Consider the following 27,794-nt stretch of genomic DNA (forward strand, 5'->3'; position numbering starts at 1 on the left):
TAAAGGAGAATGCAAGGCAATGCACACTATTCTCTTCGGCAACAAGGACTTTCCATGCTATCGCTTGTTCATATGAAATGTGGCGTCCCATTGCTCACATGCAAGTTGTCTGAATGTTAGATCCAATGTTGTCTGGTTTGTTGTAAAAGTATCCTGTGTATTTGACTTTGTTAATGAAATAATGAGTTAGAGAGAGCAGCTAGTGAATTACACTAGTAACCTCAACAAAAAGAAAAAAACTCAACTGGTTTTAAATGCAATGGAATGATTCAAAAGCCGGATGGAAGAAGCGAAGAATCATCTGTGAATATTTCGTCAATTGGAGCAAACACCAGTTCAGAGCATGTTCCCACAACGTTCTCATCCATTCCACTATATATCAAATACAATACTTTTCAAGTTCTGGCACCATAATCACATAATAGAAAAAGAACAAAATCATATACCTGCTCAATCTCTGGCTAAATGTTCACAAAACATCTGATTGCCTTCCAAGTGTGGAAAGAGATCAAGAGAAGCTGGAGTTGCACATCTTCAGCTTCCCTTGAATGCTAAGTTCAGGAATGACCTTAATCCTAATCGTTTTTTTTCAACCAGAGTTTTGTCTCAGAAGTAGGGGCTAAAGTAGGGGCTATCACTCCACCACTATGACCCCCACTTCAATCAAAGTGATTTCAGTTGGAATGGAACATGAGACCTCAGCCTCTTGTTCAAAGTCTTTCCACTTGAGCTACAGTCTTCTTCATTTTGTTCTTTTTCTCATCGTGCGTCTTGATCAGATTCTCCCTCTCAGTTTCAAACTCTTTCATTTCCTTGTTTTGAGTTTTTATGAAGTTTGTGATTTCATCCCCCACTCTGTGTAAATGTATGTATCATAAATATAACATAAATAAAACTCATAAAAAGAATGTAGAGTTAGATGATGATGGATTCCTTCTTACATAGAAGAGTTATTTGGACTATTGAATTATTGTTTGACCTTCTGTCGTTGCTCTTGAAGCATCTTCTCAAACTTGGATTCAAGTTCTTCCCTAGTTTCATGAATGATCTTCATTTGATCATTGAAGAACTGTTCTTGATATATCATCTGAAACACAAGTTTTTTAATTAACCACAAAATTTAATCTTGAAACTGAACTAGACTTGAAGAATCTGAAATGTTGCAGCCTGACTTACTTCTTCCTTAGTCTCTTCGTGATGCTTTTTGAATCTTAGTTTCACTATTCGGTTTTCCTCCTTAGTCTTCCTCAAGGCCTCTGAATCGCATCTGTTCTTATGCCAATTTGTTCTTAAACCAAACGAGTTGCTGATTATCTTCATTCATTTGTCTCGTTTGTTTCACAACCATTTCTTGATACGACTGTAGTTCATATTTCAAATTCGTTTTTCCTACACGGTTTGTTCGCATGTAGTATAAACAACAATTGGATGTCAATTAATTAAAAACAATATAGAGGAGAGGAGATAAGCAAAAACCTTGGCAATGTTGGTTGAAGGAATTTAAGTCTCCTTTTTCATCCATAATACCATATAGTTGTCTCTTCCCACTAGGATGGGCCTTCGCGTAACGCGATGTGCCTTTGCGTAACGCGATGTGCCTTTGCGTAACGCGAAAAATGAATCTTCCCTAAAACGGAACCCATATGATCATCGACGAGATTATCTGTAAATATCATCATCGACAATATGAACAACGAATAGTAAAACCAATATGAACCAATAAGAACAATAAGAACATGTTAAATCGGTTTAGGGTTAGGGTTTTGAAACGAAGATAATAGAAATAAGAAAATAAATTGATTTAGGGTTTTTAATTGAAGATACTAGAAACATGAACATAAATCGATATAGGGTTAGGGTTTGGGTTTGAAACGAAAATCATGGAAATAAGAACATAAATTTGTATGATGAACATCGATTCATGGTTAGGGTTTTCTTATCTTTGATGTTTTTTATCACCGCCGACGTCGCCCTAGCCGTAGCCGCCGTAGCCTTCGCCGCCGCTGTCGAACAAGAGCAGAGAGAAAAGAGAAAGAAAGAACATGAAAAAAATTGAGTATTTATATAAAACCCTAATCCACTTCGCGTTACGCGAAAATGATAATTTCGTCTAAAAAAAATAAAGTTATCACCAAATCAATTTTAATTATCGAGTGACCACGAAGGCAAATACCTCCCTCTATAGGGTCATTTCGTCAAATTTCCCAACTGGAGAGCCACCCTCATATTAGTTGTCCTAACTTAATTTTACATAAATAATATTTTAATGTTAAAAATTTTAAAAAATATATATATACTAAGTTAAGTGAAAAAAATTAAATATTTTATAAGAGTTTTAAATTTAATTTTTTATAATAATATAAAATTTCAATATATTACAATATAAAAAAATATATTTATATAATTTTATTAAATATTTTGTTAGAGTGTTATAAACGTTCCTTGAAAATTATTTCAGGAGGATAGTAAAATAAAATTACAGACTAAGAATGGTAAATCCAACCTAATACTAAGAATAACCTAATACTAAGAATAGGTCTTTTCTAGCAAGGCTTAGTGGGCTTACCTAACAAATTGAGTAAAAGAATTTGAAAATAAATAATAAATATATAAATTATTTTATTTAATTTTTTTTGATTTTTTTTTAAAATAATTATTTTTGAAATATTTTTTTAGGTAAAGAAAGTTGTTATTTGTAAATATAAAAAAATATGTACACAAAAACAACTTTATTTGTGATATAAAAAAAAATATAAAATCAAAACAATTGTTCAAAACAAAAAATTTCAATATTATCAAGTAACTAGCCCATTGGTAAGAGTCGACTTAAACAATCAAAAGATTATGGGTTCGATTACATTTAGAAGCATTTTGAGTTTAAGCGGGGGTCACGGTTGTATGAGTGTATGCTAGTTCTCTCCTTTATTAAAAAAATAAATTCCAAAAAATTAAGTAAAGATTTTGATTTTTTTTTTATAATATCTATCCCGACATTAATTAAACTTATTAAATTTTAGTTTGGAGCTTATTAGAGTTAGATGAACTTGAATAATATATATATATATATATATATATTACAACGTTTAAATAAGTTGAGTTTTATAGAATTTTACAACATAAAATTAGTGATGACAATGTAGCGGTTCAGGGCGGGGAATTCATTTATCATCCTCGCTCTTTTTTATTTCGCGGATTATTTTAATACCCTTCCCGGTTTTAGGGAATTCCCGCGGGCATCGTTTACAAAAATTAAAAAAATTATATAAACGATTTTTTTTAATATAATATATATTGTAATATATTAAAATTTTATATTATTATTAAAAAATAAACTTAAATTTTTTATAAAATATAATGAATAAATAAATATATTGATGATTTTATATATTTAATTGTATTTATAGTGTTCGAGACAGAATCAACGTGAGAGATAAGGGCGGGTCGGGGGACACAAATACAATCCATGCCCCATTCTATTCGATTTTGGGGAAAAACCGCTCCAAATGGGACAATTCAGTTCGGTTACCGCGGGACGGTTTCAAATTGTCATCCTTACATAAAACTCATCTATAATTGAATTTATATTTATATTTTTAACTAAATATTGATCAATTTAGCGTGCTAATTACTAAATAGTTGGTAAAAAAATAGTCTTTCATTTTATTGCGAAGTTTCGTCTTTACCTTCCTCATTGCTAAAAATGTTCGCTCACTAGTAGCGGTAGAAACATGTAATATTAAAATAAGATGAATCAATCTAGTCAACATACATAAACTTTACATTTTCCGACTCTTTATATTTAATGACATTATGTCATTTTCTATATAAAAAAAAAAATATAAACTTTTGATCTCAATTGTTTACCGAATTCTACCAGAAATCTTTAAATTTTGCATCATATTAAGTTTCTAATGTATAATTCATACTTTAATACAATGATATCTTCACTATATTATATAATTTAATAAATGCTTATACCGAATAAGAATTAGAATTTGATTTTTAAGAGAAAGTTATTCTTGTAAGAATTAAAAAAATGAATATAAAATTTTTAATAAAAATTATTAAATAATAGAGAATTATTAAAATAAAATCTAAATATATTTACTTACATAAAAACAAATTTGAAAAGTGAATCAATGAAACTATTGAATAATTAGAGTATATGAAATAATTAAGATATATACTACTTAGAAAAAAATACTTATTTTTAATTTTATTTTTTTATATATATCATATATTATATAATATATATTTTTCAATTTAAAGAAAAATTGAATAAAATAATATTTTTTGAAGGGGTGGGCTTAAGCCCTAAGCCCATAGGTGAATTCGTCCTGGAGATTACCAAACCCAAATGAAAACAAATAAGATTATTTAGAAATACTTTTATGTAAAATAAACTAAACTAAAATTTACCACTTAAATATTCTTCCTAATAAAATATAAATAACCACCTAAAATATAGAAAACCTTTAAAATAGTCAAATTGAAATATATGAAAAACAATCCCCTACTTAGTTAATCCAAAGTGACTAGACCCCAGCAAAAAAATGAATAAAGAAAAGTTAAAGCAAAACAAATTATTTATAAAAAAAGATAATTATGTATAAAAAAACAACTTTCTTTCATGTAAAGAATAAAAAAGTATTTAAAAAAAAAACAGTTGATTAAAACAAAATTTCTAAAAAAATTAAGTGAAATAATTTTTTGGTTTATTTGGATAATAACTCTATCCCATCCTGAATTAATCTAATTCAATTTGAGTTTGGAGTTTACCGAAACCCAAATGAAAACATATCAGATTATTTTGAAATAATTTTTGATAAAAATAAAATAAACTAAAATTTACCACTTAAATATCCTTGCCAATAAAATATATATAATTAAATAACCACCTAAAAATAGAAAACATTTAAAATAGTCAAATTGAAATATATGAAAAAAAAATCCCTACTTAGTAATTAACCCAAAATGTCTAGACCCCAACCCAAAAAAAAAATGAATATAAAAAGTTCTAAGTAAAAAAAATTATTTATAAAAAAGATAATTGTGTACACAAAAACAACTTTCTTTAAATGTAAAGAAAGAAAGAAATATTTTAAAAACAATTGTTTAAAATAAAAATTTCAAAAAGATTAATTAGTAAAAGAAAAAGATTTTTTTTGATAGTAACTTTATCAAAAAATATATATATATATAATTAAATAACCATCTAAAAATAGAAAACAATTAAAATAGTCAAATTGAAATATATGAAAAAATTCCCTACTTAGTAATTAACACAAAATGTCTAGACCCAAACAAAAAAAATTGAATATAAAAAGTTCTAAGTAAAAAAAAAATTAAAAATAATTGTGTACACAAAAACAACTTTCTTTAAATGTAAAGAAAGAAATATTTCAAAAACAATTGTTTAAAATAAAAATTCCAAAAAGATTAATTAGTAAAAGAAAAAGATTTTTTTTTGATTTATCCCAACCTGAATTAATCTTATTCAATTTGAGTTTGGAGTTTACCAAACCCAAATGAAAACAAATAAGATTATTTAGAAATAACTTTTGATAAAACTAAAATTTAACCAATAAAATAAAATAACCACCTAAGAATAGAAAGCCAAATAATAAAATAGCCATAATATCAAAATAATCAAAGTACTGAATAAATGAAAAAAAATCCCCAAGAAAATTGAACAAGTTTCTTAAACCATAATGAAAAATAAAGATGGTCTTAAAAATCTGCAAATTATTAGTCTACCATTCTTCTCCCATGGCCTCCAATCTTCACTCACACTTGAAGGCATCCTTAATGTTCCTCAATGTGAACGAAACAAGCCTACAAACATACGCCACTGATTCCACACTTAGCTCATCCATTGGAGAAGAGCTAGCCATGAGTTGAAAAGCTAGGGTTACAAGACATCCCTTTCTTCCTTCCTTTTCGAATTCTCCCGGTTTAGTCAAATGCTCCCGTTCCCTCGAACCATCGGCCAGCACCAGCTCCTTCGAATCCATCCCATTTCGAAGAATCGAAAACCCCGAGGAAAGCAACGCCACTTCCCCCGTGTAGTTGGATTGCAGCGAAGACATGCTCACCGATGAAAAAACTAACATCGATTCAAAATCATTTGAAGAGCTATCTTGTAGTATCTTCGTGTCGTCTATTCCCTCAATCCCCTATAGAATGAATGTACATACTTGTTAGTAACATTTATAATTAAAATGTTTCAAAATGTATATATGGGGTCTATATAACTTATAAGGAAGTAAAAATAACTCACTTGGATTGTGACAGAGTTTCCATACTTAGATCCCTTGGGAAAGGTTACCATGGATTGAGCTTTCCCATTCATCATAAGATCCCACTATAAATACAAGCAAAAGTAAAATAAAATACAAAGCTAGTTAATATAAATCCAAAGGAGGAAATCAATTAAATAATCAAACCTCGTGTCTATGACTCGCGTCTCCAAGGTAATCTAGTAAGGCAAGTCGAGAAATAGGCAACCATACAGATGTAACCGCACAAATGATCAAGCCAATAGGTTCCCCGGGATCATTTAAGTTCCTCTTATAGGAAACCCTAATTTCATCTTCGTCGTTGCTTGTTGACTTAACGAATTTGTATAAATTCGATGCAGCAATCGAGCGGTTGAAATTAACCGTCATTTTTTGCGCCAATAACATTGTATTTGTCCTATCCATCATGGTTGATACAAGTCCTCCACCATTTTCATGAACTGGAAAATATTAATTGGTTAACATTTTTCTTATTGATAAAAAATGTAACATAATAAATTTGTACCATTTGACTCATAAGGGGTAGTTGCCCTGGCCATGATATAGAAGTATTGTTCGCATTGTTGTTGTAGCGCCGTAGCCCAATGCCTAGCGCTGAAAGCAGCGTTAACAATTAACGGATAATTGGTTGGGATGAATAGTTCAGAGTTCGAATGTTCTATCCATGTCACCTACAAAATAAATGTGATCCAATCATTATTATCATTATACAAATCAAATTATTTTTAATTTGAAAATTTTAATAATAAACTTAGGTAGTTCGTACCTTGCAATGACCCTCCGAAATATCCTCGATGATGCAACCCGATGGATGCTTACTAAGTTCAGATGCGAAAATATTCAGATTATCGTTGATAGTGAAATTGACTATTACCCACTTCTTGGGATTCAATCTTCTGCAATGTCGAATGAAGTTCATATCTTTCACTGGAATAGGACTTAACATCTTAAATTCTGCTACCATCTGCAATATTGTATAGTTCATTCTTAAATTTTAACAAAATAAAAAGTTTAAGGGTATATTTATAAGTTGTCTAAATAATAAAAATTTGACTATATTTATTTACCATCTGAGCAGCACCATTTCTGTTAGGCCCCTCTCCTTGGCAAATAACATCAACTGTTAATGCTTTTGATATTATGCTAGGAAACATGTCTTTCCATTGATTCTACAAAAGTAAACTAAATAATTAATAAAGGAAAAGAAATAAAATTCATTAAACCTAAGAATACCAATGAGTCAAATCGAGCATGTTTTACTTTCGAGATTGTTTTTATTACCATCTATCAAGTTATATCTCAATTTGAAACTAGATCGAGTTCAAAGAAAAACAACTTACCACATCCATGAAGCAGTCAACCAAGCTATTGATGTCTACAAAGACATTAAAAGTCTCCCTCGAAATGTTAACTCTCATTTCACTATCATTTCTCGAGTTCATGATCGCGAACATATCATCATTTGCTATTTCACTACCACCTTTTGTAAAGAGCAACCAATCAGATTCTTTCAACATTGCCAGTCTAACCAACTCTTCCGTAGCTTGAACCACAAGTTCCATAACCTTTGGCGCCTCTGTTCCTAACAAACACGATGTCGTGCTAGCAGGCACCAATGTTGATAAATCTACACCGGATCTTATCTTTTCGATCTGTAGAAAAAATAAATGAAAACATGTTATTTTATTTTATTTTTCATCTTTTTATTCGACATTAAATTTGAATTAAACTAACCTCTTTCATGATGAGTAACTCGTTTTCGTGTGCCAATGAATGATGATTAACATTGGGAAATCCACAATTAAAGCAAAGATTTTTCTTAATACGATCTTTAAGCAATTTGTTTTCTCCCCTCAAAGACTCCATTTCATTTCTCATTGATGAAATTTCACTACGTTCATATTGGGCCTACAAAAGAATATCAAATAAGGTACTCAACTTTAACTAACTTACCAAATAAACCTCAAAACTTTTTTTGTGTAACGAAATCACCTTAGATTGGGTTCTTCGATTTTGGAACCAAAATTTCACTTGTTGTGAAGTCAGCCCCGTTCGATTACTCAGTTCTTGTCTCTGTGACTCACTAGGATGACACGATTCGCTATACAGACTATACATATTTCACACGAAATAAAAAAAAAAACAAGTTAATTTCATGGGTCAAGAGACCTCCGGGTTTGTTTGGTGATTGAGAAAAATGTTTAACTATGACAAGAGATCGCGACAATTCCAGAAATTCGAGTTGGGTGAACTATAAAAAAGTTGTGGTAGGCTTTAAAGTATGTGTATAACAAGAAACATATAACGATTCATACTAAGTTTTTGCCCAATTTTCTATGAATCATAGAGAAAATAATGAATTAAATTCAAAAAAATTAAAAAAATTAGAGGTTATGTAACATTTATAGCGTAAAAAAAAAGTGGTTTTTTTTTGATGGACTTCAACCCAACTTAGTCTAGTATAGATCCACCACAATGACAATCTAACAAACAAAATGTTTTACTTCAAATTCAATAATGAAGAGCTTATAAACAAATATAATCACAACTTTTAAATCATTTTTCTAAAGACGGTTATTGACAAAATAATGATTTAATTAATTTTATCACATGCATATATATATATATAGAGAGAGAGAGAGATTACGTACATCTCCATTGCTCTGATTTGGTCGGCACTGTGACGGTGAGCCCTTTTCCTCTTCCTGCCGGCGGCTTCCATGACGTCATAATCCTCTTCCTCGTCCGACACAATTCTAGCCGTTGCTGCTTTTCCATTGCTTGTCTCCACCGCTTCCCTGCTCTGTTCACCGATAACAATTTCCTTACCTTTTCCCAAATGACCCCTGCTCGCCGGAGTAGTCGCCGGCGCAACCGGGCTCTGCCGGAGACTCCCTGTTGCTACCGACGTCGGAGCATCCTCGCTCCGCCGGAGACTGCTACCCTGGTTTTGTTTATTTGGGATATGGGATTGGGGGATAAATAGTAAAGTTAGTATTTTTATTTTTCAAGATTGAAGAAAGAACAATGAAACAAATGATAAATGTCAAGATTGAAGATTAACTGAAAGAAATAAGAAAAAAATGAAAAATTCTTACGTTAGTGAGAGTGAAAGGCTGAGGGTTAGGGTTAGCACTGTCTCCTTCCATGGTATTCTCTGGTTTTTTTGTTTAGTCAAAGAAGATGATATCTTAAGGAGAGAGAGAGATAGAGTGAGAGAAATAGTTGACATTTTACATGGTTTTATACTCGAACTCCTACATTAAGACTTGTTTGACATAGAATATTTGTAATGATATAAATTATTTTTACATTAAGTAAGTTTTTTTTACAAATAATAGACAGTCAAACAAGCTCTCTTAGATGAAATATTAGTTGAGATAAGGATCATTTGAAATGTGATAATGAGTAATAAAATGATTCATATAAGGAATATGATTAAAGTATCTTTATTAATTAATATTTGACAATGTTATAAATATAAAAAGATTAATATAATATTAAATAATTGAGAAAGATAAATTAATTAACTTTTTTACTAATTAAAAATATGAATAAAAAAAAGAGACAGCTTTTCTTGGTAGGTGAATAAAGGAGAATTTAATTACATTTAATCTACTTTTGAAATTAATTTGACATCTTTAAACTATTATTTAATAAATTATATTAGACTTAATTTCTAGATTAAATTTTGATAATTATAATAAAAATCATTTAAAATTTAATCTAGAAATAAAACTAATATTATTTATTAAATAATAATTTAAAGGTGTAAAATTAATTTATAAAGTAGAGTAAATATAATCAAGTTATCCTTTATACAATTATCAATATAACTTAATTATTTACCTCTAAATATTAATTATTTATAATTATCTCAAAATTATAGTTTTATTTACTCTTAAAATAATAAAACATATTTATTTGTTTATCTCTCAAAAAAATATATATATTCATACATTAATTAACACTACATATTCATTAAAATTAATTACATATAGCTGTAAATGTATATACAGATTCATATTTTATTTTAAAATAATAACTCATGGATAAGAGAATAATTGAATCTATAAGATTAATTTTAAATTGATATTAGATAATTAATAAAAAAGTAGTGTTTTTGTTATTTTGTTTTCATCATAATGACAAAAAGAAAAATATTTTTATATGGTAAAATATCTTTTTTTTTATTTGATATTATCTACAAATTAATTAAATAATAATATTTTTAAACACTTTTTTACTTTTATTTATTTCATTTTCAATTAAAAATAATTCATCTATTCCAATTAATTTTTTTTATAAAAAATATAAAATTCTCTTTTAGATTTTACTTAGTTTTTAAAAATGATTTTTGATAATAATTACTTTATATAAATTTAGCAATAACTTTAGAATTTTTTTAATTTTTTTGACACTTTAAACATTTAAATATCAATATATATATATATATATATATATATATATATATATATATATATATATATATATATATATATATATATATATATATATATTTTGTTGTTGTTAAAATTAAGATCATATGTACAGTCTAAGACTTATAAATTTAGCAATAACTTTAGAATTAATCCATAATATAAAGTAATTATTATCAAAATCAAAATTCATTTTTAAAAATTAATAAAGTAAAACTTAAAAGATAATTTTATATTTTATATAAAAAAAAATTAATTGGAATAGATGATTTTTTTTTTTAATTGAGAATGATATAAATAAAAGTAAAAAGTGTTTGAAAAAATTATTATTTAATTAATTTATAGATAATATCAAATAAAAAAAGATATTTTACCATATACATATTTTTCTTTTTGCCATTATGATGAAAAAAAAATACCAAAAAGACTACTTTTTTTTTTTTATTAATTATCTAATATCAATTTTAAATTAATCTTTTATATATATATATATATATATATATATATATATATATATATATATATATATATATATATATATTTTGTTGTTGTTGTTTAAATTAAGATCATATGTACAGTCTAAGACTTGTAAATTTAGCAATAACTTTAGAAATAATCCATAATATATATATATAAACATCCACCGAAACTTTGAATTTAATGTCTAATTAATCTACCATAAGAACATATTATACCTCCTTTGATTACTATTGCATGAAATCTAATATCTCCAACTGATAATTCTAAATTTACCCTTACAATAGTTATTCTTCAAAGTTAGTGTAAAATTTAACATTAAAATCAATTATACATACCTTTAAAATTATAGTTAGCCCGATCAGATCTATATAGTCGGTGCAATATGTTAATTGCGACAACACTTTCCTATAAAGGTGATATCTAAGATCTCATAACTTGATTCACACAAACTCAAGATAAGTAAAATATATAATAGTAAAATATATAATTGATGAGCTAAGCTTGTAAAAAATACCTTGATTGAGCCAACAAATGATCTACAGATAAATTTGGAACAAATCGCAAAAGAGATACGCACAAACGAGGATCCGATCGGAGCTTGTTCACGACGTCGGCATGTGATAGTTGATTAAAACCATGACGATACATGGTGTAATGAATTGAGCACCACTCCGCTGTTTTATTCATATATCTTATACACCTTCAAAAATATAGATAGCCGGATCAGATCTATTTGTTTAGATCGTAGTCGGCGCAATATGTTAATTGCGACAATACTTTCCTATATAAAGGTGATATCTAAAATATCGGCGCTAATTAAAATATATAATAAATTATACATACCTTCAAAATTATAGATAGCCGGATCAGATCTATTTGTTTAGATAGTAGTCGGCGCAATATATAAACTGACAATACTTTCCAATAAAGGTGATATCTAAGATCTGGTCGCTATAACTTGATTCACACAAATAAAATCAAGATAAGTAAAATATATATAATTGATGAGCTATGCTGGTAGAAAATACCTCGATTGAGCCAACTTCAGAAAAACTAGGATCAAATCGCAGAGGAGGCACACACAAACGAGGATCCGATCGGAGCTAGTTCACGACGTCGGCATGTGATAGTATGACGATACATGGTGTAATGAATTGAGCACCACTCCGCCGTTTTATTCATATATCTTATACACTTTCAATATATGGACATATATATATATAGTAATAATAACAACGCGACAAAAGACCAAACCCCCAAACCCTAATGGGCTTGGACGTCTTATCAACCCAATTAAGGAACCCTAGGCGCGTACATTGTTGATTAAAATTGATTATTAATCCGTGTGAAACTCATTCAATGGTCCACGTGGATTGTGATTTTTTTCTTTTACATTTATCTAATTTATATTACTATCAAATATCCTAAACAAGTTTGTGAGTTTATTACTAAAATATTTTTTAAAATTTCACATTAACAGTAGTAATAATAAAATGATTGTATTATTTTACTTAATATTATTCAAATTAAATAATTCACTAGACAAAGTACAAGTTGAAGAGAACTTTTTTTTATTGTTCAAAAATTACCTTATGAATTATAAATTTTGAAACAAAATAGTTGCTGTTTTACCATAATTTTACAATTTGTTTTGATTCATGTCAATACATTTTTTAATGTCTTAATTTTTGTTTTTTTGTAAGTATAATAAGCTCGGTTCAACCGATTTTCAACCGATTTGTATCTTGAAATGCACAATTAAATCGCTGAAGAAGGTTTAAAAAAATCTCGAACCGTTTCGATTTATTGATCAGTTTAGTTTGGTGACTTGGTCTGTTAGAAGATTGTTCGAATGGTGCATTCATATTTAATTGTTCGCCAAAAGTTATTTGATAAATAATATAAAGTATACCTAAAATTTGTTTTGAAAAAACAAATATCAACTCTGTATATTGGAGGTCGAAACTTCGTTATTAAGATAAATATTTAAGTATTAAATACAAGTTGTAATCAAAATATGTATATTTTTAAAATTTTAATCATTATCATCAGTTGGTTAGTTTAGCGATTCGAGCACCACTAAACCGATTAATAAAACTGTTAGTGTTTACACTCATCTTTTACTTATAATTTTCAATTAATTTTAAGTTTACAAATTTATTTCTAAAATTTATATATAACCTTATTGCACGAGATTAAAATAAATAATTAGTTTGAAACGACGTAATATCAACGAGACTCCAAAATAATTATTTTTTTTACAATTTAAAAACAAAAAAGATAAAAATATATCGTTTATTAAATAAATAACTAGAATAAATAAATATATTTAATATTAATATCATTTTATTCTTTTGTATAGTAATAATAAAAATTAATATTGTTGATTGAAAGTGGCAGTGACCAGACCACTGGACTGCTAGACGCAGCCGACACGAGGCGTGGAACCCAACATCAGGCTATGCCAGACCAGACTTCCACCTAGTCGGGCAAATCAACTGCACGTAGGTTGAACCCATGCACAGATCCCAGACCAACGAAACACGAATGTCGCTGCGCTCGTGACTAACTCTCTAATCAATGCGCGTCCGCGACCTAGTGTCCTTTTTCCATGAGTTACATAAGTAAAAAGGAAATCAGAGTAAAAACAAACTAAATGAGGTAAAAAAAATAAGATAAAAAATGACCAATTAGAATTGAGAATTAATGTGCAATGAAATCAGTGGTTCGGGTGACTTTTTCGTAAGCGATTGTTCAGTTTTTAAAGATTAATTAATTATTCTCGCCTATGGGAATACGTCTCCACGTTCGGATGAGGGAGTTGCTGTCAGTGATAATATTGTTCCAGATTAAATATGCATTGTTGCGGACACTTGAGAAGGCTCTAGTGTTTCTCTCCATCCAAATGTGATAAACAATGTTGACGAAAAAACACTCCAAAGTATTGGAGCTGAAATCCTTGACTTTTTCTAACCGTTAACTTGTAAACTCTGTGATTTAAGAATTTAAAGAAAGATATATTTTACTTTTTACTATAAATAACATAGTAATTTTAAATTATTATTAATTAAATTAATATGTATTAAGTTATTATATATATACATATATATATTTACTGGGAATAACATAATAATTTTAAAAAAATTATTATGAAAAAATTATTATGTGATATATATTTATTGATATATGAATGTTATTTTTTTTACCTGATATATATTTAATTAATAATAATTTAAAATTATTATATTATAATTTTTATGTCACTAGTAAATAATATTATGTGATATATATTTAATTAATAATATATTTTTAAAATTATTATGTTAATACTTATAAATATATATATATATATATATATATATATATATATATATATATAAATTGTATATATAATTTCTTGAATGTGTTAATATTAAAAGTAAAAACATATATAATCATTATTAAATAATATTAATGTGACATATATTTTTTTAAATTATTATGTTATTCCTCGTAACAAAAAAATATATATTTAATTAATAATGATTAAAATAATTATTTTATTTTTTTATAAAAAAATTAATTTAATATATTATTTTTTACTTTAAATTCTCAACCACAAAAGTTTATAAGTGAAAGAAATTTATAAATTGTCATCAGTTATTGAATAGATTCTACCTTAACAATTAAGTTAAACTATTTATATTTAATTATAATATAAAATTATTAATATTTTCAATATTAACATTACTATAAAAGTATTAAATAAAAAATAAGAAACAATTTTTTCACAAATGTACCTCCAACATGTCCATCCTTAAATTTCTTTCACAAATTAACCCAGAAACTCAAAGGGACAACTTGTCGGAAAATTTGAGAAAATGACCTCAAAGATTAGGTTAGTTGAGGTGGTGGAAAAAGATAAATTTTATTGTGTTCGTAGTCTTTTATTTTTTTTTTTTTATAAATTTGTCCTTTTCGCGAAACGCTAAGTGACTTAGCGTTTCACGAAGTGGATTAGGGTTTAGTATAAATACTTTGATTTTTCCATTTCCTTCGTTTCCTTTCTCTCTCTTATCTTGTTCTCTCTTTTGATGGCGGCTACGGCGACGGAGGCGGCGGCTACGGCGGCGGGGCTGCGGTCACTTCATATAGATTTACATTATATTTATTTCAAACTCTAACTTAAATCAATTTATATTTTTATTTACATGATCTTCATAAATCCTAACCCTAAACCTATTACATGCAGGTGAAGGATTATAAGAATTTGAAGGTCGAAGAAGATGTTCATTTCAAACCTTTAACCTAACTCGAGTTATGTTCATATTTCCATTATCTTCATTTCAAACCTTTCGAATTATGTTCTTATTTAGTTCATATTTGTTCATATTGGTTCATATTTGTGGGTTCATATTTGTTATTTGGTTCATATTGGTTCATATTTGTGCATTTCGTTAAGTGGTTCATTTATGGGTTTTGTAGATAATCTCGGATCATATGAATCTCGGATCATATGGGTTTCCGTTTTAGGGAAGATTCGCTAAGTGCTTATCGTTTCGCTAAGTGCTTATTAAGGACTTACCGTTTCACTAAGTGCTTACCATTTCTCTAAGTACTTAACGTTTCGCTAACTTTCGGTGCTAAATTTACACTTAGCGAATCGCGAGGTGCTTACCGTTTCGCTAACTTTCATGGTGAATGGGCATGAACTTATATTTGGTATTCGATGGTGTACCCATTGATGATCTTCTTGCACTAGATGGTGTACCCATTGCTGATCTTCTTGCACTAGATGGTGTACCCATTGATGTTCTTCTTGCACTAGTTGGTGTACCCATTGATGATCTTCTTGCACTTGTTGGTATAGGTATTGATGCCTTTGCACCAGTATTAACATGCAAGTCCTGAGTAAGTGGGATGTGAGGCAAAAAGTTTTCTTCGGCTTCATTTTGACTTTCAACAAAGAATTCCAAGGGTACAACTTGTGGTACAATTTTTTGAGTAAGTTGTAGTGGTAGTATACTTTCTTGAGTTGGGTATGTAAGTAATGGTATATTTTCTTTAGTAAATGCTGACTTCTCTACTACAGAGACACACAATGGTGACACGGTTCGACCCAAAATCAAGCGTGATAAATATGTGTTCAAATCCAATCTCCATCAATAAAAACAGGTTTTGGATTTATGATATTCGGAATATCATACTTGACTTACAACACTAAATCGTATGTAGATTTCTGCACGTTAAGTCTAGCGTAGAGTTTATCAACTAATTCAGCATAACGAGTATTTTGGGGTAAATCAAATGTTTTGATTGAAGAGGCATCAAAATACAGTATTCCATCAGCATCAAATTTCCACTCTCCATTATAGAAAACGAAAACTTCAGCTGCAATAAAAATCATGATTTGATTTAGAAACGGGAAATGAATAATTAATACTTAGCGAAACGGGAAGGCCTTCGCGAATCGATAGACACTTAGCGAAACGGTAAACACTTAGCGAAACGGGAAGTAAACCCTCAACAATAGTGATTCGAAGAAACCAAACATCAATAAACTTAAAGTATCATAGGATAAAATAAACGCACCAAGTGGAACAGTGCTCGTGCTCGTCGTGGAGCTCATTGTCGTGGATTTCGCTGCGTCGCCGCCAATCGATCGCCGCTGGAGTTTAGAGAGAAGGAGGAGAAGAGCGGGAATAGAGAGAAGGAGAAGAAAAGAAATGAAAAAAAATTAGGGAGGTTATATTAAATAGTAAGGGTAATCTGGATATTTCACACATTCCCACTTCGCGAAACGCTAAGTCCCTTAGCGTTTCGCGAAAAGGGCAATTTCGTCAATAAAAAAAACGACGAACGCAATTAAATTTATGGGTGACCATCAGGTCAAATAACCCCATTTTGAGGACATTTCGTCAAATTTCCCAACTTGTCTACCCATATTTTAAATAATTTTTTCCATAATATCCACTTTTCTAAATACCCACATTCTCTAACTAATCGGTTAATAATCCTATTAAATTACATTTTTCTTTCTCTAATTTTATTAATTATCCATCTCTATTTAAACTAATTAATTATTTTATTTTATAAATATAAAATATATATAATTAAATTAATAATACTCAATTAAATAATAAAAATATTATATATTAAAATAAAATAAAATATATTAAAATAACACACATTTTATTTTACTTAATTTTATAAATATATTATATATAATTAAAACTACACTTAATAAATTAAATTATTCAAATAAATATTATAAATTAAAATAAAATATTATACACTAAAATAAAAATACATTACATAAACTTTAAAATAAAATACATTATATAAACGTTAAAATAAAATACATTTAATAAAAATTAATTCAAAATACTTTATTTAAACATAATATATATAATAAAATATATAAAAATTAAAACAAAATACAATTATATAGAAAATACAAATTTATATAGAGATTTTTGTTCATGTAGAAAATAAAGTACATGAAATTTTTTATTTTCACATATCGTGGTAGATTATTTGACATTCTATCTAGATAGTAAACAATATATTAAATCATGTTACAATTTATCAAACACTTTGTGAAATTTGAAAAATAGGATTTTAACCCAATTCTTAATTAATAAAGCATATTGTACGTTTCAATTTGTAAATAATTGAGAAATATATTATGTTCTCATAATTAAATCATAAAGTAAAAGAAAAAAATGAAAGAAAATTTGTTTATTTGATCTGAAATAGATAATTCTTAAAAAGTGTGAGAGTTTGTGGACGATGTATAAAAATAAGGTCTTTATTTTATATAATATTTATTATATATTTTATTTTATTTGTTTTAATGTTATGTAATTTACTAATTTATTTTATTTTATTGTTTATGTGTGTATTATTTTAATATATTTTATTTTAATATATAATATTTAAGTTTTATTTTATTTTTATTATTTAATAAGTATTATTAATTTTAATTATATATATTTTATATTTATAAAATAAAGTAATTAATCAGTATAAAGTGAGATGAATATATAATTAATAGATTGAGAGAAAACGGTAATTAGTAGAGGTTATTAATAGGTTCAAAGAGAAAAGAGTGAATATTTAAAAAAAGTGAATGAAAAGATGAATATTTTAGAAAAAATTGTTTTACACATAGGGTAGACAAGGAATTACTACCAAACTCAACTTATAATGGAAAATTTGAAAGAAGAAATAATACAATAAATTATTATTATATATATATATATAAAATTTTTTATTAGGAATAATATAATAATTAAATTATTATTATTATTATATATATATATTTATTAGGAATAACATAATATATAATTATAAATTATTATTAATTAAATATACAGATAAAAAAAATGCATATTTATATAATATATATATATATATATATATATATATTTATATATATATGCTGCCTCATGTCATACAAAATGAATGTAATATTATATATACAAAATGAGTGTAATATATTGTTGAGAATTTAAAGAGACATTAATTATATATATATATATATATATATATATATTATTATTATTATTATGAGAAATAACTTAATAATTTTAAATTATTATTAATTAAATATATAACACCTTAAGAAATAATATGCATTTAATTATTATATATTTTTCATATAAGAATAATGTAATAACTTAAAAAAATTATTATTAATTAAATATAAATCACATTAATTTTATTTATTAATGACATGCGAATGATATATATGTTTTTGTCAATATAATATATATTTAATTAATAATATTTTAAAATTATTATGCAATTCTTCTTAAACATATATAATAATTTATTGTATAATTCTTTTTTAATATCAATAATATATATATAATGGTGAATTTAGAGTCAAATTTGAAGGATGCATCAAAATTTATGTATAATTTCTTTTTACTATACAACATTTATATCAAAAATATTTATTCTTTTACAATTCAACTACTACTATACGTACAAATAAATGGAGACAATTGAGTTTTTCGGGTGTTCATTTATTGAAAATGTTGTAAAATTTGTTCATTTTAAATTGTGACAAAAATCTCTTTTTGGATGTATACTATCAAATTGTCGTTCATTCATTCATCACCCATTCTATTACGTAAATCAATCTTGATAATTTTCATCACAGAAAAGACATTTTCAACCGACAGAAAAGACATTTTCAACCGAAACAGCCGTAACAGATAAAATCAATATTAATTCAATCAACCGATATACCAATGTAAAAACTCTATGTTTCATAGTTTCAACCATCTTTTTAGCCAGACTTCCCAAATCTCTAACCATAATTTAGTTTTATGGGTTTTTTTAGGTTATGTTATATTATTTCAATAAGGAAAATATTTATATACATTACATTAAAAGGTGATAAGTTAAACTAATTAGGTTTTAAATAAGTGATGACTAACTATATAAATACAGAAAATATAAAATATAAAATTTTATTTATATATTAATTAAAATTTATGTATTATTATTTGTATATTTGTAAATAATAATAATTATAATAAAATTATATATAAGCTGTATTAATTATTATTTATATAATTAATTATTATTATATTTTAAAATATAATAAATGATCACTTCATCTTTTTGGAATGGTTTCTGATTTTTGCTTTGTTTCGTCCTAGCTCATTATCCATGTATTTTTCGATTACCAATATTTACAAGTATATTGTAGACGCATGTTCTTAGGAATAGATTAGAGTAATATGATAGATTAGACTAGAGAATAGGTTAATCCTTTTAGAAAGAAACCTTTAAAAATAATATCATCATTAAAAACAACACATATAATATGAGAAATAATAGGGAGCGGGAAAGATATGACATAAATTTGTAGGAAAATGAGGTGTCATGTTTTAAGTAGAATGAAAATCTGACAATTCTCTCTCCTATTAAATTTTCAATCCACTTAAAACATGGTACCTCAATTCCCTAAAAATTTCTGTCATATCCAAGGCAAGGCTCTGAAAACAGTTCCGGTCATCGACCCGGATTTTTGAGCGAACTTGGTTCGACCGGTTAAACCGGTTAAACCACTGGTTGAACCGGATTTTAATTATTTTAAAAATATAAATAAATTTAAATATATTAATATGTAAATTGTATATATATAATCAATTATATATATATATATATATAATAATTAAATATATATTAATTAAAATATTATACTAAATATTAATATATGATAGATATATTAATATGTAAATTGTATATATAATCAATTATATATATATATATAATAATTAAATATATATTAATTAAAATATTAAATTAAATATTAATATAGGATAGATATCAGACTAGACTATAGAAGTAAAGAAGAAAAGACGTAAAACTCTGAAAGGAAAGGAATTGACAGTTGCCTGTCACTATAGATGGATGTAAAAAAAACTTCCTCTATTCACAATTGCAACATACTTCGTTTTCACGATTTTTTTCGCCCAACGATTTTCTCTCCTTGCAAATATCCGATTTGGTTTTCATTTCTCTTTACACATAATCTTGCTCGCGGTCTAAGAGATTGGAGCAGAGAAGAAAACAATCCGACTGAAAAAGAAGAAGAAGAAAAAGGAGAAGAAAACAATCAGACTGAAAAAGAAGAAGAAAATAGAAAGAATATATCATCATCATGTACCTTACGAACCGGAAATTTTCGGTTTGATTTTCCGGTAGGATCGGCCGGTTGGACCGGTTTTTGAACGATTCGTAAAGTTACCGTTTTAAAGTTAATAACTGGACCGTCCACTGGACCGTTTCGCAGTCGGACCGCCGATCGAACCGCGTATTTTAAAACATTGGTCATATCTTTCCCATATAATATATCTTCTTTCTCTTGTATAGTTTCTTGTCTCTATTTTCTTTACATAGAAATTGTTGTTTTCTTCTTATTATATAGTATATAATAATATATAATATATTATTAGTCCAAGTCCAATGGGTCGGACCCCAACAAACTCCCCATCCGACTCATATATATGGTGGTCTCCAACAAACTCGAACAAACTCGATGACAAGCCTAAGCTTTTCACTCGACAAAATCTTCCAGAAAAAAATTCATAATATTGAAAATTGGTACCAATATATATTTATTTGGTAAAATAATATCATTTGAATTTTTTATTATGTAATATGATCTACAAATTTAATAAAAAATTAAAATTTTCATATATTTATACTTTTCTTTCTCACATTTTCAACTGAAAAAGTTTTATATATTTTAATTATATATTTTTTATAACAAATATAAGAGTAGGGGTGTTCAATATTTGGTGTGAACCGAATTCCAACTGAATTCGAATAAACCGAATTCGAATTTCATTTTCGGTTTTCGAATTTCAAACCGATTCGAATTCAAATACTGTTTTCGAATTGGTTTTCGAGTTTGAGTTTCAACTCGAAAACCAAACCGAAAATCGAATTTATTTTTTATTAATTATTTTTTGAAACTTAGTTTAAAATAATCAAATTAGAATATTTGAATTCAAGATTTAATAATAAAAGAACAAAGAAAAAAAAGCAACAGTGGTCTAATGGTAGAATAGTACATTTTCATGGTATAAACCCAAGTTTAATTCATAGCTGGTACACTTTATATTGAGTCATGATAGTTCTCTTTTATTCCAAAAAAAAATTAAAAAAAATCAAATTCGGTTTAAATTCGAACATTCCTATATAAGGGTCTTCTATTTTTGTTTTTTGTTTTTTACTTCATCAATTTTAAAAAAAGAATGATGATTATATTAAATTTCACTTCAAGAAAATATTATTAAAGATAATTTTTTTTTTTTTGAAAAGTGTGATTTTATAATCACAATCACAATTGTTTTTTAAATGTTAAGATATTTAAAAGTAATATTTAATATAAAATATGTAATTGAAATAAATGAAACTTTTTAAAAGAAAAAAAATAGAAAGTAGATGAAAAAATGATTTTATCAAATTTGCAAATAATGTAAAAATAAAATGATTGTTAATTAAAATCTTTTTGATAAATAAATATTTTTTATTTTTTGTCATTTAAAATAAAATTAAATAAAAAAATATATATCCTCCGATTATTATATGGTAAAATCTAATATATTGTTGATAATTTTAAATTTATTTTTAAATTAACTATTCTCTAAATATTATTGTCAAATTTATTTTAAAATTCAATTATATGTACCATCAAATATAAATATATAGTGTGATCAAGTATTTTGGTTTAGATCACGATCATTCAATCTTTTGGATCATCTACTTAAAAAATTAGTAATATAGATATCCTCAATACTGATAATTTCAAATTAATTAAAAAATAATTGAATTCTATCTCCTAACTTAGATTTTTCGAACCATAATATATACAATTTTAAATTTACCTTTACAATTTGAAGCTTACTATAAATTTATCATTAAAATCAATTATACATGCCTTCAAAATTATAGATAGTCAAAGATTTATTTGTTTAGATCGTAATAAATTTAAAATTATATATATATATATATAATTTTAAATTTACCTTTACAATTTGAAGTTTACTATAAATTTATCATTAAAATCAATTATACATGCCTTCAAAATTATAAATAGCCCAAGATTTATTCGTTTAGATCGTAGTCGACCCAAAAATTTATCATTACAATTAATTATACATGCCTTCAAAATTATAGATAGCCCGAGATCTATTTTTTTAGATCGTAGTCAACTCAAACGGTTACATGCAACAACAATTTCTTTTAAGGGTGATATTTAAGATCTCGTTGATATAACTTGATTCACACAAATCTAAGATAAAAAAATATAAAATTAATGAGCTATGTTTGTAGAGAATACCTCAATTGGACTGAATGATCTAGGATCAAATTGTAAGGGAGGTGCACAATGACGAAGAGGATCCGGTCCTAGATTGTTCATGGCATACCGATGCGATAATTGGTTGTAGTAGTGACGACATATGGTGTAAAGAATTGAGCACCACTGCACCACTTGATTTTGTATATCTTATATGCGTTCAATATATGGACATATAGATAGGAACAACAATATTGTGACAAAATACCGAACTCCCCAAAAACCCTAATGAGCTTTTGGACGTGGACCCAATTGAGGAACCCTAAGACCATCTCCAACCCATAAACCCATTCTCAAACCCAAAATGCAGTAAATATCACATCAAACACTAATTCATCTCCAACCCTAAAACCCATTTCCAAACTCAAAAGAATATTCTTAAAATATTCCTTTTTTACACTAACTTTTTAACCTTATTAACCTTATCTATATATTTATTAACTTTACATATTTAACCTCAATCTTTTCTCATTCATTTAATAAAATTAATTATATATCAACAATTCATACCAACAAATAATTCAATAATACATTTAAATAAACAAACATATTATATTAAAACAAATATTATTAATAAAAAAACATTAATGTATCAATTCAAGTATAATACAATTATAAAATTTTATTTATAAAATATAAAGTAAAAATATAAAATAAATTAAATAAAATATCAACTATAATACAATTTAATGATTTAATTAAAAAATATTATAACTTCTTATTTTAAAAGTGAAAAAAATAATTGAATGATCAATTTGTATTATAAATATTTACAGTTATATAAAAAATAATAATAATAAAATAGATTAGGGGTCATTTTGAAAAATGACAAAAAAATGGGGGAGGAACAGTACCAACGCATATATGCGTTGGCCGGTGAACGCATTTTGCGTTCAAGTATGGGATCCGGTTGGAGGAAGAATGGGCACGCATAATGGGATTTGCGTGCCCATTGGAGATGGTCTAAGCGTGTAGGATAACAACTTTTAATCTTTAATCTGTGCGAAACTCATTCATTGGTCCACATGAATTGTGTTTTCTTTTAATTTTGTTCAATTTATTCTACTATCAAATTCACTAAACAAGTGTGGGTTATTACTAAATATACATCTAAATTTCTTGTAATATAAAATTAATGTAAAATTAATGTATTATTTACTTAATATTTATGCAAATTAAATCAGTTGATAGATAAGATACTAGTCACTGATTGTTAATTTTTTTTCTTCTAAATATTATCCATTATAGATTTTGAAACAAAATTGAGCGGAAGAATCTTTTACAATATGTTGCAATTTATTTTGATAAAATATTTTTTTTTTAATATTTTAATATATAAGTAGTTTGGTTGAGTCTGGTTGTACACCAAAAGACATTATTAGAGCACTCCAAAGCCAGTTTTAGAAAATCTCAAACGGTTAGTTTCGATTTACTGGTGAGTTTATTTTGGTCGGTTGAGAGATCGGTTTAGTCGGTTTGATTGGATTTAATCCCTTGCCAAAAATTATTGCTACAGAATATAATTTTATCCAAAAATTGATTTAAAATAGAAACTATGTATATTTATTTTGAAAACAAATAACAAACTATGTAGATTTGTATGTTGAAACTTAATTATTAAGATAATTGTTTAGTATAACCATAAGTTTTGTATATGTTTTTAATTTTAACCATTATCAGTTGGTTGATCGGTTTACTTGATCCACCACCACTAAACCAACCTGAGTAAAACTGAAAAATCAAACTGAATCGATGAAAAACAGACCAAAACAGTTATAAACGGATCAAACCAAGTTTTTGATCGGTTCATAATTTCGGATATATAACTCACCAACATATTATATATATGTAGTTTGATGCTATATTAATATTTTTTTTTGTTAATAGTTCTTGATACATACATATTCATTATTTTATATATATATATATATATATATATATTTTTTTTTTCTTAACCTAAATTTTATTCTAAATTTTTAATTTTTAAATTAAATAGTTGTTTTTTACATTTAATGATTTAGAAAAACTTACATAATTTAATAGAACTTTATTTATGAGAAATTTCGTTAATTACCCTTTCATTCTTACTCCATTGTAAAATTTTCAAAGATTAAGCTAACCCACCGAACTAATTTTATAACTTAGCAAATTGAATTGATGTTCAATCGTCAACCCACAGAGGTAGATTTTGAAAAACCGATCCCATCAATTTAGATGATTTTTTCATGAAAAACGACTGAACCGTTTATATCCCTAAACGACCATCTGAATCGTTGTATTTGGTTTAACGATTTCATAAAGTGTTTGTCATTTGGTTTTACCAACTAATTGGTTGAGTTCAGTTCGGTTTAGATGGTTCGATCGATTTTAGTTACATATTTAGATGTATTAAAAACCGAGCAAATATCATCCTCGATGATGAGTCAAGTATTAAATAAAAAAATGTCCCAAATAGAATAATTTAGATCCAAACGTGCAAAGGATTATACTTTTCATCCGTATGCACATGACAAAAATGATGAAGACCAAGGATCAAATTCAATAAGAAATGTGGGGAATTTTATTTTTCTTTGTAAATTTTTAATTTTGTAAGTTTTTAAATATTTAAGAAATTGACCATTTAAATATTATTTTAAAGCATTTTAAGAAATTTTCAAAATGATAATTTATATTTTTTTTTGGCTGTTATATCATAACAGCTCTAATATTGATTTATTTGAACATTTCCATATAGTCAATAACCTAATTTTAGCTATAAATTATTCTGGAAAAAGGAAGAAATGTTCAAAAGGCCTTTTAAAATTTTCAATTTCTGGATGAAAAACGACAAATTCAAGTGTATTCTCGAAAGCGTATGGTCTACAGATGTCAAGGCATCCAACATGTACAGGATTTCTGAGAAGCTTAAGCTCATGAAGAATCATCTCCAAAGCTTTGACAAGAAAAAGTTTATCAATAGAAGAACTGAAAAGAAGTTCAAAAATTTTTATTTAGGGATGATAGTGATGGACAACTTAATGAAACAGAAATGGATGCACTTGAAAACTTCAGAATGATGAGTCAGCTTGAAGAGAATTTTGTTAGACAGAAATCAAGAAAGAGCTGGCTCTCGTTGGGTGACAAAAATAGAGTTTTCTTTTACAGAAAATGCAAGGCTAGAAACATGAGAAACAATGTATACAGGCCAAAGAGTGATGATGGTGAATATGTTCAGGGTCAAAAGGGTGTACAAGATTTGGCTATCGATTTCTATAAACAACTTATGGGTACAAGAAAGCGGCATCAAAGTCACCTAAATAACTTGTATCAGATTATTGATAGGAAAATCTCTACAGAAGATAGTCGCGATCTGATAAGGGTGGTCACGAGGGTTGAGGTTAAAGAAGCTCTGTTTAGTATTGATGGGAATAAAAGTTCGGGTCCTGATGGGTTTAATGCACAATTCTTCAGAGACAATTGGTCGGTTGTGGTAAAGAGATTACTGATGGGGTTCTAGAGTTTTTCAAGAACAAGAAGATGTTAAAGAAATGAAATACAGCGGTCATAACCTTGATCCCCAAAACTACGGTATCTGAGAAAGTACAAGATTTCCGACCAATTTCTTACTGCAATGTGATTTATAAAATAATTTCAAAAATCATTTCTAAACGATTTAAAAATATCATAAGAAAAATTATAAATCTTAACCAATCTGCAATCATCCCCGGTAGGACAATTTCTCATAATATTCTTCTCATGCAGAGCCTTTTAAAAGGCTACGAGAAAAAGAAAATATCCACGAGAGTGACTTCCAAAATAGATATCAAGAAATATTTCAACTCTGTTAGATGGGAAGCCATTCGGGACTTTCTGGTTGTTTATGTTTTTCCTATAATTTTTATTGATTAGATTATGCAGTGCGTTTCATCATCCTGCTTTGTTGTTAGCGTCAATGGAGTCCACGGAGGCTATTTCAAGGGGGAAAATGGGGTAAGGAAAAAGGACCCCCTCTCTTCTTACCTTTTCTTAGATATCATGGCGATCTTTGAGAGCATCTTCGCGATGTTCCAAAAGAATCGTTCATACATCTTTCACTCATTATGTGAGGTAGATGATGTAACCCATTTATGCTTTGCTGACCATTTGTTCTTTCTAGCGCACGCAGACATTGATTCCATTAAAACTATTAGGGCTGCACTAATGTTCTTTTCTGAGGTTACAGGTTTAACTATTAATGAAAGAAAAAGGGCGGCATTTTATGGAGGCGTGAAGGAAGAAACAAAGTAGGACATCTTCAACATCATGGGCATCAAGAAAGACAACTTTCCCGTAAGGTACTTAGGAATTTCGTTAACCGCGAAGAAAATCGAGATCTTACACTGTAAGTCGCTGATTGAAAAGGTAAAAAATACGATATTTGGCTGGGCAGCGAAAAAACTGTCTTATGCAGGGAGGATCGAACTTATCAAAACTGTGGTCATGGGAATAGTTGGCTACTGGGCGCAGTAGATGGTCATTCCGAAGAAGGTAATGAAGGAGCTCGACACGCTGATGAGGAACTTTATCTGGGGCAGTAGCGGAAGAGGAGGAAATAAAGTCAAATGGACCGCTCTCTGCAAACTGAAGGATGAGGGAGGCATCGGCTTGAAGAACTGTATCGAGTGGAACAAAACTCTCACGTTCAAGCATCTATGGGCTTTGGAGCGCAATCAGGAGTCACTATGGATCAAA

At 27.4% G+C, this 27,794-nt stretch overlaps 1 protein-coding gene across 1 annotated transcript in view; it reads right to left on the bottom strand.

Moving 5' to 3' along the window:
* Nucleotides 1-5,783: 5,783 nt before the first annotated feature.
* Nucleotides 5,784-27,794, bottom strand: part of LOC124944925 (homeobox-leucine zipper protein GLABRA 2-like) — a 35,415-nt gene continuing 13,404 nt past the window's right edge. The window contains exons 3-12 of the mRNA XM_047485271.1: nucleotides 8,951-9,243; nucleotides 8,292-8,409; nucleotides 8,034-8,207; nucleotides 7,640-7,951; nucleotides 7,367-7,468; nucleotides 7,066-7,263; nucleotides 6,805-6,970; nucleotides 6,447-6,739; nucleotides 6,281-6,364; nucleotides 5,784-6,176 (exon numbers count right to left, since the gene is read on the bottom strand). Coding sequence (XP_047341227.1) covers nucleotides 5,784-6,176; nucleotides 6,281-6,364; nucleotides 6,447-6,739; nucleotides 6,805-6,970; nucleotides 7,066-7,263; nucleotides 7,367-7,468; nucleotides 7,640-7,951; nucleotides 8,034-8,207; nucleotides 8,292-8,409; nucleotides 8,951-9,243 — 2,133 coding nt within the window. The remainder of the gene's footprint in view (nucleotides 6,177-6,280; nucleotides 6,365-6,446; nucleotides 6,740-6,804; nucleotides 6,971-7,065; nucleotides 7,264-7,366; nucleotides 7,469-7,639; nucleotides 7,952-8,033; nucleotides 8,208-8,291; nucleotides 8,410-8,950; nucleotides 9,244-27,794) is intronic.

Source organism: Impatiens glandulifera, chromosome 7 (genome assembly GCF_907164915.1).
Source record: "Impatiens glandulifera chromosome 7, dImpGla2.1, whole genome shotgun sequence".
In the NCBI taxonomy this organism is placed as follows: domain Eukaryota; kingdom Viridiplantae; phylum Streptophyta; class Magnoliopsida; order Ericales; family Balsaminaceae; genus Impatiens; species Impatiens glandulifera.